This window comes from Eptesicus fuscus, chromosome 17, assembly GCF_027574615.1.
Source record: "Eptesicus fuscus isolate TK198812 chromosome 17, DD_ASM_mEF_20220401, whole genome shotgun sequence".
Classification (NCBI taxonomy): domain Eukaryota; kingdom Metazoa; phylum Chordata; class Mammalia; order Chiroptera; family Vespertilionidae; genus Eptesicus; species Eptesicus fuscus.
In genome coordinates this window covers 10,796,107-10,808,677 of record NC_072489.1, presented here as the reverse complement: position 1 = coordinate 10,808,677, position 12,571 = coordinate 10,796,107, and the positions used below count along the sequence as shown (strand labels likewise).

At 46.6% G+C, this 12,571-nt stretch overlaps 1 protein-coding gene across 1 annotated transcript in view; it reads left to right on the top strand.

Annotated features, from left to right (window-relative positions):
- The window catches only part of SH2D4B (SH2 domain containing 4B), a 78,155-nt gene extending 69,218 nt beyond the window's left edge, over positions 1–8,937 (top strand). The window contains exons 7-8 of the mRNA XM_054728971.1: positions 4,535–4,755; positions 8,493–8,937. Of these exons, the coding sequence (XP_054584946.1) occupies positions 4,535–4,755; positions 8,493–8,585 (314 nt within the window). The 3' untranslated portion in view covers positions 8,586–8,937. The remainder of the gene's footprint in view (positions 1–4,534; positions 4,756–8,492) is intronic.
- The last annotated feature ends 3,634 nt before the right edge of the window (positions 8,938–12,571 follow it).

Here is a 12,571-nt window from a genome sequence, read left to right as displayed (position 1 = left end):
TTCTTGTTTTTTAAACTCTCAAATTATCCATTATAATAATTTTGTAAGTCAATATGTATATTTTTATTTTATTTTATTATTATTATTTTTAAAATATATTTTATTAATTTTTTACAGAGAGGAAGAGAGAGGGATAGAGAGTTAGAAACATCGATCAGCTGCCTCTTGCACACCCCCTACTGGGGATGTGCCCGCAAGCAAGGTACATACCCTTGACCGGAATCGAACCTGGGACCTTTCAGTCCGCAGGCCGACGCTCTATCCACTGAGCCAAACCGGTTTCGGCAATATGTATATTTTTTAAAAGTTGACCTACAATATCTATGCTTATCATTCCTTTTAGCATCTCAGTTTTTCTATCCAGGATCGTATTTCTTCTACCTGAAGTACATCCTGGATTCCCCTTAGTCATCAACTCTCCATTCTTTTTCTGAATATGTCTTTATTTTGCCCTTCTTGAAAGGTAGTTTAATTAAGTAGTTATTTTTTTTTCTTGGCACACTGAAAATATTATCCTATTGTCCTCTGGCTTCAATTGTTGCAGCTAAGAAGTCAACCATTAGTCTAATTGTTTCTTCTTTGTAGGTAATCTGCTTTTTCTCTCTGGTTGGCAAAATGAGACATTGAGTAGCTTTGCGCAGTTTCACTATGATGTGTCTTCAATGAATTCTCCATCACTCACTCTTTAACTATTGCCTCTTCTCCATTCTTCTTTCCTCTTTGGGATTCAGATTATGCTAGTACATGTGTCAGACCTTTCGTTCTACCCTCCCTGTCTCTTAATCTCCTGAGACTTAGATTAAACGTCTCTTACGTTACATTTGTATAAATGTCCCATGGATGTGTCACTCTAAGTCTTCACTGGGACTCTTCACTCATCGTATCCCTTCTTACTGTTCACCTCATCACCACTCCTCACTGCTCACAGGGTCTACCTGGTCTTCCAGGCCACTTCACACTCCCCTTCGTTGCCTCTGCAAAGCCTGTCCTGACTTCTATTGGCCTCGTTAATCTTCTCCTTCTCGTGTTTTTCATAGCCTTACTGTCCCCTGCATGAGATAACATGGTGTAGAGCAGAGAGCACTGGGCTCGGAGTCCGAGGACCTGAGTTCAAATTCTGACTCCACCCTTAATAGCTCTGTGACCTTGGCTAAGTCACTTCTCTTGTTGAGCCTCACTGTTCTCAGTTATGAACTGATGATGGTGGGGTCATCAGGAAGACTAATGGGGCAAGGGCCACAGAGTGCCCCAGTGGTGCCCAGTGCTGGCTCTGGCATAAAACGTCTCCCATGACCCTTACTGTGTCCTTTTGCCTCTCTGTCTCTAAATGGAAGCCACTTCTGGCAGCCCAGTGACCGGGAGCTGGATTTTAAGGCCACAGCTGTGGAAATGTACTAGTAGCTGCGAAGTAATCTTCAGATGAGGAAGCCCTCACTGGGTTGAGATCCTGTTTATGCCCGTTTAATCCATTTTCCACCCTTGGGCATTCTCATATTCTTCCATCTAGGAAGCATCAGTATCTCCCCATTGTCCTCAGCACGGTGTCTATACTTCTTTTAATGATAAGGAGAGTGCTTTGGGGCCTGATCCCTGCCTATCTCCATGCATCTTCCCGTTGCCCAGCTGCTCCTTTAGTGCTCCATCCAGCCACATGGAGCCCTGTGCTAATTCCTTTTGCAAGCTGCCCTCCTTGTCATGCCTGTCTGTTTTAACCTTTCTGTTCTCAGTCTGTCTGTCACTCCCATCCCTGGACTCCAGAGCTGGCTGGGGCACCTTCCCTAGATACAAGCACTGAGGCTAAGGCCTTACCCCCTGCGGCCTTGATCACCATGGTTACAGCTGCCCCCGCCCCCACCCCCACACTTTTAAATTTACACCAACCTTTCTTTCAGTCCAGAGCCAGAGGTTTTGGGAGGCAGGGACCGGTTCTCATCGGGTGCTGATGTCCAGGTGCCCAGCCTGGAGCCTGGCTCCTAGGTTGTGCCTAATAAATACTTATTAAAGGGAGGGAAGAGGAAAGGGAAAATAAAGGAAGGAGAGAACTGCAGGGATAAACTACATTTTCCACTGTCTGGGGTGAGACTGGCTCGACAGAATCTGCGGTTGCCTTCTCAGTAATCATTCTGAACCCACCACCCTGGACCGTTGTCCGGTAAGTCCACATGCCTCAGCCAGCCCTGGTCATTGGCTGAGCTGGAGTGTTTTCATGATCCCAGTGCTGTGCTCTGTCCTCAGCCAGGAGGGTGGGGTGGGGCCCGCTCCTCCTCTTTCCTTAGCCTGGACTGTAGAGTGCTCAGAAGGGGCAGAGGTGGGTGGGGTGGCATGAGATCCATGCATTGATACCAGAATACTTGGCTCAGAGGCAATTGGGGGTGGGGAGAGAGAGAGGGCAGAGTGAACAAGACAGGAGAACACAGCAGGTTCTTCTTGCAAACATCCTGCATGTCCCAGCCACGCAGGGTTGGTTTTCTGTGAAAAGGTCTTTGCCATCCTGAACTATGAGGCTGTATCACCTCTGGTCTTGAGCCCAAACGATTTGATTTATAGGTAAGTATCAACGAATACACAGACGGCTACTGTTGAGACACCTGGAGAGTCTCCTAAGAATGGCCCAGGCTGGGCCCAGGGCCAGCCCCCTTCAGAGGAGGTCACCCTCAGCAGCCTCTGTTTGAGAGGACTGGGGGTGAGGGGTGTGGGCAGCACAGCCTGGCGGCATTATGAGCATCGCTGCTACCAGCACAAGCCAACACCCCACACTAGTACATGTGTAGTGTGCTTAGTGTACCCAATGGGAACGAGGGACAACTTTATGACAACCCTATGACGTAGGTAGTGTTATCAATACCGCTTAATACTATAGATGAGGCCGTTGAACTGGGTTTCAGAGGGGCTTAGGTAACCTGCCTAAGGCCGCCTGCTGATCAAGTCCCTGTGCCGTGATTAAAAAAATAGTTTATATTGATTTCAGAGAGAGCAAGGGAGAGGGAGAGAGAGAGAGAAACATCAACGATGAGAGAAAATTATCGATTGGCTGCCTCCTGCATGCTCCCAACTGGGGATCAAGCCTATAACCCGGGCATGTGCCCTGACAAGAAATTGAACCATGACCGTCTAGTTCATGGGTCAATGCTCAACCACTGAGCCACGCCAGGCGGGCTGTGCTGTGATTTTAGTCCATGCACTTGTTCTCTGCTCCAAACCAGTCCCTCTACATCCCCGGCACTTGGGGTATAACGTCAGTTTCGGTGTCCATTTGGGTCTTCCAGAAAGCAGAAATGCATGAAATTTATTGGAGGAAATGCCTGGGAAGATAAAGAGGACACAGAGCAGGAGAGGGTGGCAGATTCTTCAGATGTGGTGCAGGTCTGACTCCTAGGAAGGGAGAGATGGAAGGAAGGACCATTGGGAGGGAGAGCCCGGTGCTGGAGAAAATCCCAGTCAGGCTGATGGGAAGCCCGGAGCAAAGATTGCTCACTAGAGGAGACCCACGTTGGGTAGGAACGGCAGCTCTGTACCCGTGTCTGTCACAGAACCCCTGTGCCCTGAGTCAGGGGGTCTCGGTCTGGTATCCCCTGTGCTGGAAGCAGCCTGGGGGCAGCATGCCTCAGCACGGGTCCTGAAGATGCAGCAGCTGGAGGCTGCCAGCTCCCCACGTTGCTCCTGGCAGCAGGGTCTCTCTTGAAGGGAGACCTGGGCCGCATGCTCCCAGGGCCACAGGCTCTGTCCTTGAGCTGTCCACAGCCTGTTTACTAATATACTGTAGAGTTTGGGCAGGATGCTGTGAAAGCCCCAAGATGGGCTGTCCCTGCAGCCTCCCGGGATAGAGCCATTTCCTGGAGGGTGAACAAGCTGTACCCTGAATCAAGGGACCCTACCGAGAGGTGAGGGATTGGGGTGGGGGGGCTAGTTTGGAGGAGGGACTGAAATACAGAAATGTGAGCTTTGCCATTTTGGCCCAGAGAGGCTGCCCTTTCTAATTCAACCACTCAGAGGGACTTATTTTTCTAACTTGCTGTTACACTGGGTAAAACCACATTGTGGAGGATTGCAGAATCGGAGAGAGTTTGTTCTTTGAGCTGAAGGGAAGCTTAATGATGTGCCTCTATTAAGAAATTGTTTGCCTACTGTCCACAGGTAGACAGAGGAAGCCTTTTTACTTCTAAAGAGGAAGTACTGTTTCCAGGTGCTCATTATAACGGAGGGGCAGGGGAATCATGAGTCATCCAGGGCTCATCATCAAGGCTCTCCACAGGGCAGTGCTGTTGACTTGCATTTGTAATGGATGGATGCTACAATTCTGGGTCATTACTAATTCTTTGTAATGGATCCAAATGAGTGTGGCTTAATTTAGAGGAAAGTGTGCTAAACCCAGGCCTGTGGGAACTCCGCCCCAGGCTGACAGCTGGCTGCTCTGGACCAAGATGGCCCCTCAGTGGCCTGAGGCAAGAGCTGGACAGCCCCAGCAGCTCCTCCCTGCCTTTGACACCGGCTGAGGGGCAGGAAGAACCTGCTGACTTTTTTTTTTTTAAACCAGGAATCATTAGCCGAGAAGATGCAGAAGATCTCCTTGAGAAGATGACTGAGGGAGCATTTCTGGTCCGGGTCAGTGAGAAAATCTGGGGCTACACCCTCTCCTATCGCCTGCAGAAGGGGTTCAAGCACTTTCTCGTGGATGCCTCTGGGGACTTTTACAGCTTCCTGGGAGTGGACCCCAATCGCCACGCAACGCTCACCGATCTCATTGATTTCCACAAGGTAGTGCTCTTAGCGGTGCTGCTCAGGGGATAAAGCTGGTAGAAACGTGAGCTGAAGGGAGTGCCAGGCTGGAGGCCTTCGATGAGATGGGGATGGAGAGTGAGCCACAGGGATATGGAACTTGGGGTAGAAGAGACCAGAAGTTGTCTAGACCAGGCAATGCAGGTCTTCTCTCTGGCTTACCCTCTGACCCATGTAGGCTCCTCAGGAGGGTCCCCTGCCCTCCTCTCACCTTGAGTACCTGAGTGATCCTTACTGTCAACACGTAGGGGCTGGTTGACAAGCCTTCTTTCCAAGACCAGTTCTCATCCCCAACTCATCTCCAGGATGTCCCTCTTGGGGTCATTCTAGAAAGGCCTCTTGCAGCTTTGTAGAGTTAGCTGGAGTCTAACAAGCAACCCCATGGTTAGAGAAGCTTTCCTTGTAGAGTTACCATATCTCTTGTTCCAACTACAGCTTTACCATGGAGTACATGTGTGACCTTGGGCAGCTTCCTTGGTCTCTCTGAGCTTTAGTTTCCTGCCCGGGGCAATGGATGTAATAATACTTGGCCCAGATCCTCGGAGCATTAAATGAGGGGATGTATGCACCAGGACTCTAACTACAAAGTGATAGGGAGTCTCATTTCCCAGAGCTCTGTCTGTTGAGGACTCACATTGAGAAAGATGGTGCCTTCTAAATAAGTTATTTAGAAAGAAGCAATTTCTGTGTTATTGTGGCTACTGGCATCAATAGTAACTGAAAGAAAGACAAAGGTGGAACTCGATGAGTTGGAAGGGCAGGGCCCAGGGATTCTGAGACAGAGCTGTGGTACCTCAGGTGTCAACCCTCTATCTGAGCTTTGCAGGGGTAGAAAGTCCTGCAGAACTACTTGGCTGTCTCACAGGGCTTTTCTATAACAGGGACTCTTGGATTTGTATTGCTTTTTCTTTATGGATGTCCCCAAGCTCTAGGGACAACTCTTAACCCGATCTTATCTGTAAAGCACATAGAAAATCACTCCTTTACCAAATACCTAGACACTTGGAGGAGAGTACTGCCTGGGAGACTAGGCTAACCCGGATCAAGGCAGAGTTCTACTTGTGTTGGGAAGAGCCTTCTAATAACTGCAGGAAAGAGAGAGGGAGGGGATGCGAGAATATTGGCACCTTCTCTGTGTCAAGCGCTGTGCCTGTTGCTCTACGCACATGTTCTCATTTCATCTTCACCATAGCTCTGTGTGGGAGGCAGATTAGTCCCATTTCACAGATCTGGAAAGGGAGCTTGAGCAGCTTGTCTAAGTTTTCATGGCGGATACAGCTGGGTCTAGGAGTTAAGCCTCAGGCCGTGGACCTCTCAAGCTTGTGCTTTTCCCACATTGCTTGCTTTTCCTGTCCAAGGTAAGCTGCTTTGAGCAGTGATGAGCTCTGTGTCCTTGGAAGTGATCAAGCAAAGGGTAAATGCTCATCCCTCAGAGATGCTGTAGACAGGTTCCTGAAGAGGAAGGCTCACCCAGATGTCTTTGAAGGTGCTTATTCTCTCCCAAATCTAAGGTTTGAGATTGACAATTTAGTTTCTAACACTGAAGAGAGAGCTCATCTAGGCCCATATGGAGATCTGGTGGCCAGTTTTACAAGTTAACATTTTAATTATACAATTAATTTAAGATTACATTCTAAGAAAAATCAAATATAATACCAAGTGTAAGTGTTGTTCATGTCAAAGCCGAGTTTCCATCCTCCACCATGTACCTATCCAAGTATTTCCTGGGCATTAATATAGAAATGTATGTATAAGAGGACATATATAGTTTTTATTTTTTATAAACTAAATAATCCTTGTCCAATAACTCAGCAATTTGATTTTAAACATGCTTAATATATTATAGAATGTATTTTGTAAAAGCATGGACCCTGGAATCAGGCTGCCAAGTTTTAAATCCCAACTCTATGACTGTATGTGACTTTGGGCAACTACTCACACTCTTGTGCCTTAGTTTCCCTCTGAGTAAAATGGAAATGTCTCATGAAATTGGGTCAGGGATCGGCATATGTGCTACCGATCCCTGACCCAATGCCCAGTGCCCAGTGCCCAGTGCACTCACTTCTTAGGGTTACTGTGAGGTTCCAGTGAGACATCACTGTGAAGTACTGGACCAATGTACCTGCCATTTGTGAGTTATCGGGACACTGGCTGTCATTGAGCACTGAGGTATTCCATGCCAATCCACATGCACATCCTGGTAAAAACCCATGGTATTCCATGGCATGGATGTATATTAGAATTCAGTTTTCCCTCCCCCCTTTTTTTTTTCAGATCATGAACATTTTCTTTTTTTAAACAAAATTAAATGCTTTATTGTTGAAAGTATTACTCCCTCCTCCTTTTGATGAGCACTGGTGTAGCTCCCAGACTTTGATGGTCACAAACAGCGCTGCAGAGACTGGCTCGTATATATCAGCTTGGGCACATGTGTGGTTATTTCTCTAGGAAGGACCCTCGAATTGGAATTTCTGGGAAGAAGACTATGCACATTTTAATTTGAAAATATCTGCCAGATTGCCTTCCAAAAATGTAGTGCCAACTCATGCTCCTGCCAAAACTACACTAGGCTGTGTCCTCACACTGCTGCCAACACTGGGACTATCAGTCATTTACATTTTCCCCATCAGATGGGCAGACACTGGATCTCACTGTTGTTTAACTTGCATTTCTCTGATTACCTCTGATGCTGAGGCTCTTTTCATATGTTTAATGGCCTCTTGGATTCCTACTGTGAATTGTCTGTTCACATCCTTTGTCCATTTTTCTTCTTAGGTGTCTCTTTCTTATTGATGTGCTGGTTCTTCCAGCAACTAAATTGCTCTGTAGTTATGTCCATTCTACTCTTCAGTTCTTCTGTTGAGATTTTCCTTGTGATTTAAATGTGAAGCTTTGTCATGTCCAGGCATTCTCTAATTGGCTCTTTTTAAATAACAGCCCATTCTTGTTTCATGGATGCTTTATCTTCTTAGTCCACCGAGGAGATTAATGCATGTCTCTTAAAGGTTCTTTCTGTTTGTTTTATACACTTGATCTTTTCCTGAATCGTAATTAGGAGCCCGTTCTTCTCATCCCAAGCATTTTGATCTTTATGCTCTCAAAGTTCTGTTGTCGAGGTTGCCATTTTTCTTTCATGGTTTTGATTTTCCTTAAATAGTTATAGATTTTGAAGGAGGAGGTGATTGTTCCACTCTGAGCTTCTTATTTATCCACCAGCGGACACCGTTCCCGCTTCCCAGTCCCATTCTCTTTTTGCTGTCAGGGTTGGAGCTGATAACGAGCAGTCCATCTTTTGGAGATGGGAGTGTTTGAAATGTGTGGGTCCCTTTGCCCCCCTAAGGAACTGGGTGCCTCTCCTTACTCTCTATCCTGCCCAAGACAAAGACTCCTGTGGTCTGGGGGTCCCCAACCTGCCCACTGATACTTGCTCCACAGTAACGTCTCTGAAAAACCTCATCCTGTATATCTTTTGGTTTTCAAGTACTCCTCAACATTTTTGATTTGTTGATTGCCTTTCTTATTTTCCCATACTTTTATGCATTTATTTATTTTTTAAAAGCAGATTCCTCCCCCCCACCCCTGTGATTTCTAGAAATTTGAAATAGGAGGAGGCAGGTACATATTCTTAGTTTTTCTATCTTGAATTTGTTTCTCTCTGGTGGATGCTTATTTCCTTTTGTTGAGTATAAGTGAATATTTCTATTTTTTTTTTTTAGGAGGAAATCATCACTGTTTCGGGGGGAGAGCTGCTGCAGGAGCCCTGTGGCCAGAGGGACAGCCCGCCAGACTACCATCTGCTGTTTGAATGACGCTTGCCCCTTAGCCAGTGGACTCCTTTAGGCATCCTTTTTTTTTTTGACCCAAGAACTTCTCAGCTCAAATTCTTCTGGCCTTCTGGAAGATTCACCACCATCCAAAGGATTAAGTAGATTAGAATGTCTCAAGAGCTATGAAAGATAGGGCCTCTGTGCTGCCGGCCCCTGTCCCAGTGCTCAGGCCAGAAATGGCTACTGGTTGATGCAGAGCTTTCATGAAGAGTTTGGATAGGATGTCAGACGATGAAGCCTATTTGTTGTGGCTGCTCTAACTCAGCTCCTAGAGCCCATGGATCATGTTTTTATAATCCAAAATAATGCCAGTGCCGAACTCTGAATTCAACATATGGTGTCCATTCAATAAATGTCTGTTGAATGAATGTACTTTTTCTGAAAGTTTTCAGCACTAATCCCTGATTTCTAGTAAGGGATTTCCTACTTGTCACTCTTTATAAAGTCATGGAGATGATGGAGGAAGCGCTGTAAAGGATTTATGTGGGAAACATAGATGCTGCTTCTTTAATGATGCTCATCATCACCTCAGTGACATTATTAGTGGAATTGCTAAGGTTTCTGAGCCCCAGCTTCTAGAGCAGGTGACTGATACTCCCCCGCCTTCCTTACTCACCTCTTCTTCTGCCTCCCCTCCTCTGTCTGAAACCACATCTAGGCTCTCACTCTGCAATATGGAGGCAATGGTTTTGTATGTTCTTATAGCTGTGCCCCAAACCTGGGGGGAAGTATAATTTAAGAATGGTCCATAGACATCTGAAAAGTCCTTTGCTCTCTAGGATTTAGCCATTTCCTTGCCTTCATAGTCCTTTTATTTTTGATTCTATTGTCCACTTATTTTAAATATGTTCTTCCCATTAAGAAGACGACGCTCCCAATAACGTCTCAACTACTCTGAGGGATGGGGTCTGTGTGTGCACATTCACGTTTCATGCTTAAGGACATAGACATAGAGACAGCATTGTGTTTGGTGAGAGTAAGATGAATGGACTCTGTGGATGTCAATGACCTGGTTTACCTTACTTGACAGATATCACACATCCCTCATGATCTACTTCACCTCTTGCCTCATCTGTTCCTCACACCCTTGACCTCTTGTTTCACCCCAGTCTCCACCGTTGCAGCCATTTTTGCACGGGCTCTGCTCTCCCCACTGTGTCTGTCAGCTGCATGTGAGCATAAGCCGGCAGCACCCTGCCCCGGGCGGTGCTCTGGGCCTCTCGTCTGCTGTTGCTGCCGAGGCAGGAGACACCATCAACCAGGAAGAGCTGGGAAGTGAACTCGCCATGCGGTGAGCCTTTATCAGTGGGAGACAGTGGCTGATAAGTCAATTTTCTCTCTTTCTCCTCCCGGAGGGACTTTTCAAACAGTCCTGCACGATCAGCAACTAGTCATAGAGAAGCCAAGCAGTGGTCAGGTCAGCGCCCCGCCCTCCTGTCTATTCTTCCTCCTTCGCTGCCTCACTCCCCTTTCTCTTTCTCCTGCTCCCCTGGGATTGCACTCTGGGGTCAAGTAGCACCAGGTAAGCACTTATCATAGGCCCTGCCTGTTGGGGAAGCCGGGGAAGGGCCCATTACCCAAATGTATTTAATAATACCACTTGCACTCTGCCTCCACGGCTTCCCTCCTATCCGCCTGTCTCACAGGCCCCTGGATGGATAGAATGCAGGGATGGAGGGACCTTACTTTCTAAACTCTTCAGTGCTTTAAAGCCATAGATGATATTATTAAAATTACCTCCTTCCTATGGGACTCAGAGGAACCGAATTTTAGCTTTGGTTACACTACCTCCCCACCGCCTGACTGTTCAAGTCACACTAACGCTCGGTAGAACGGAAAAGAGAAAGTTCTGTGTGGCCATCGCTAAGTTTTTTGGCAGATCAGTTCAGTGATGAGTATGGAATCTCTGTCCAAGTGAGAGGTGTTGCTAATTGCAACACTACAACAGTGACAATTATTTCATGCTCAGGGTGAGGTGGCCAGGGGATAGACAGGATGTGCTGATTTCTCAGGTGTTAGAAGGAAGTTTTGATTCCAAGAAAGAGCGGCAACTTTGAAAGCAGACCAAGCTGTGCTGAGAACCCGTTGCTCTGTCACCCCAATTAATATGTGAGAGACAGTAGCCAAGGTGTCCGTACCTAACACCCTTGTTTCATTTTACTTGGGGTCTGCGCTTTCTGCATTCTCGTATATTTTAGGTTTTACCTGCCCCTAAAATAAGTTTCTTGTATGTTGTCCTGCAAATAGAATCACATTCTGGAAAACTGCAATTTCATCTTGAGAATTTTAGTATGATAATAAATGTCAAGATTCTCAAATAAAGGAATTGCCTTCCCCCCCGTCCCAGCCCTACAGATATAATAAAAAACAGCTACTACAAGCTCAGCCAGGGAACACTTGCAATCTGTAACCAGAAAGAGAAGTTGTAAAGAAGACTAACGAGTCAGTGGAAGATACATTTCAAGGGACCGAACGAGGAGCTTTGGGTACAGACTCAGGGAGATCCCTGTATGGTGGAAGTGGGAGCTGTGCCCTGGTGTTACAGAAGACCGGAGAAGAATCAAGCAACGCTTAGAGAGATGGAGTTACACTTTATCATTATTATTATTACGCGCAGGCTGAGAGAAAACTGTATTTCAAATTCTGGGCCCCAACATGGAGGAAGTTTCCCTATTTATATCTTTTTTACCCTCTTTGTCTCCCAAATATGGGGTTTTCCAGTCCCCTTTGCAAGTTCTTAAAGAGCCCTATGTGCTGGGGCTTTGAGACCTCAACCAAAGGCTTGGCCTGGCGCCAGCACTGATAACTTCGTCTGGGGAAGGTTTATGGCCTCTCTGGAATGGGAGTAGTCTTATTTTCCTTATTATTTAAGCAAGCAAGCGTTTACAGAAGCCAAAATAGCAGGGTTAGAATTTCAAACAGCAGTTTTTATATAAGATGGATGCTTCACTGGGTGTGGGTGTCTCAGGAGCACGGGCTGAAAGAGGCCTCTGAGAGTGAGCCATTGGAAGGGAGACGTGGACATGAAGACCTGGCACCGGGGGACTATGTCCCCTTTTGTACCCTTGAGCCCTTCGTTACCCTCAGCACTAAATTTGGGGACAGAGAGACCTTTGTTCTGTGACCTCGATTTTCTGGGCCACAGTTTCTTCTGTGAAATGGGACAAACAGTGCCTGTCCCAGAGGGTGGCTGTGTAAGTAACATAGTGTGAGCTTTTGTAATAGTAACGACAGTATTTCTGCTGTGTGTGCGTGTGTGTATGTGTGTGTGTGAGTCTCACAGCCACGCTGAGGGAGACAATGCTGTCATCTCCATCTCGCACACGGGGAAACCGAGGCCCGGAGAAGCTCAGAACTTTCCCCGGGGCCACTTTTCTGGGAAGTTGTATTTTATCAGTCTGTGTAGGCCATAAGCCAGTCCTCAACCTGGGATGTGCAGATCAAACAAGAGATGGTGTTCTTAAGACGCAGGTTCTCCTTCCGCCGACGAGGGTGGGGCTTGAGGTCTGTGTGTCTACCAAGCCTTGGGCGCGGCGGCTGGACTGTCCCCACAGCCTGGACAGCAGGGCTGGCAGACGATGGCGTGGGCCACCCTCGGCCTCTGCCTGCGTTTCCCAGAGCCAAGTGGGGTTTTCACATTTGCAAGTGACTGGAAGAAATTAAAAAGAAGAATAACATTTTATGACCTGTGAAAATAAAATTATATTGCATTCAAATTTCATTGTTCACAAATAAATAAAGTTTTATTGGAATACAGCCATGCTCATCTGTTTACCTCGTGTCTTTGGCTATGACCTGCAAAGTCTAAAATGTTTATTATGTGTCTTTTTACAGAAAAGGTTTGCCGACACCAGCTTTAAATTACGGTGCATAAATTAGGAATTGTTCTGCTTTCTTTCTCTGCTTTTTAAAAGTCTAGTTGTAGGAAAGATTCCAACACCATCATTTCCACTTCAGAGACACCCAAG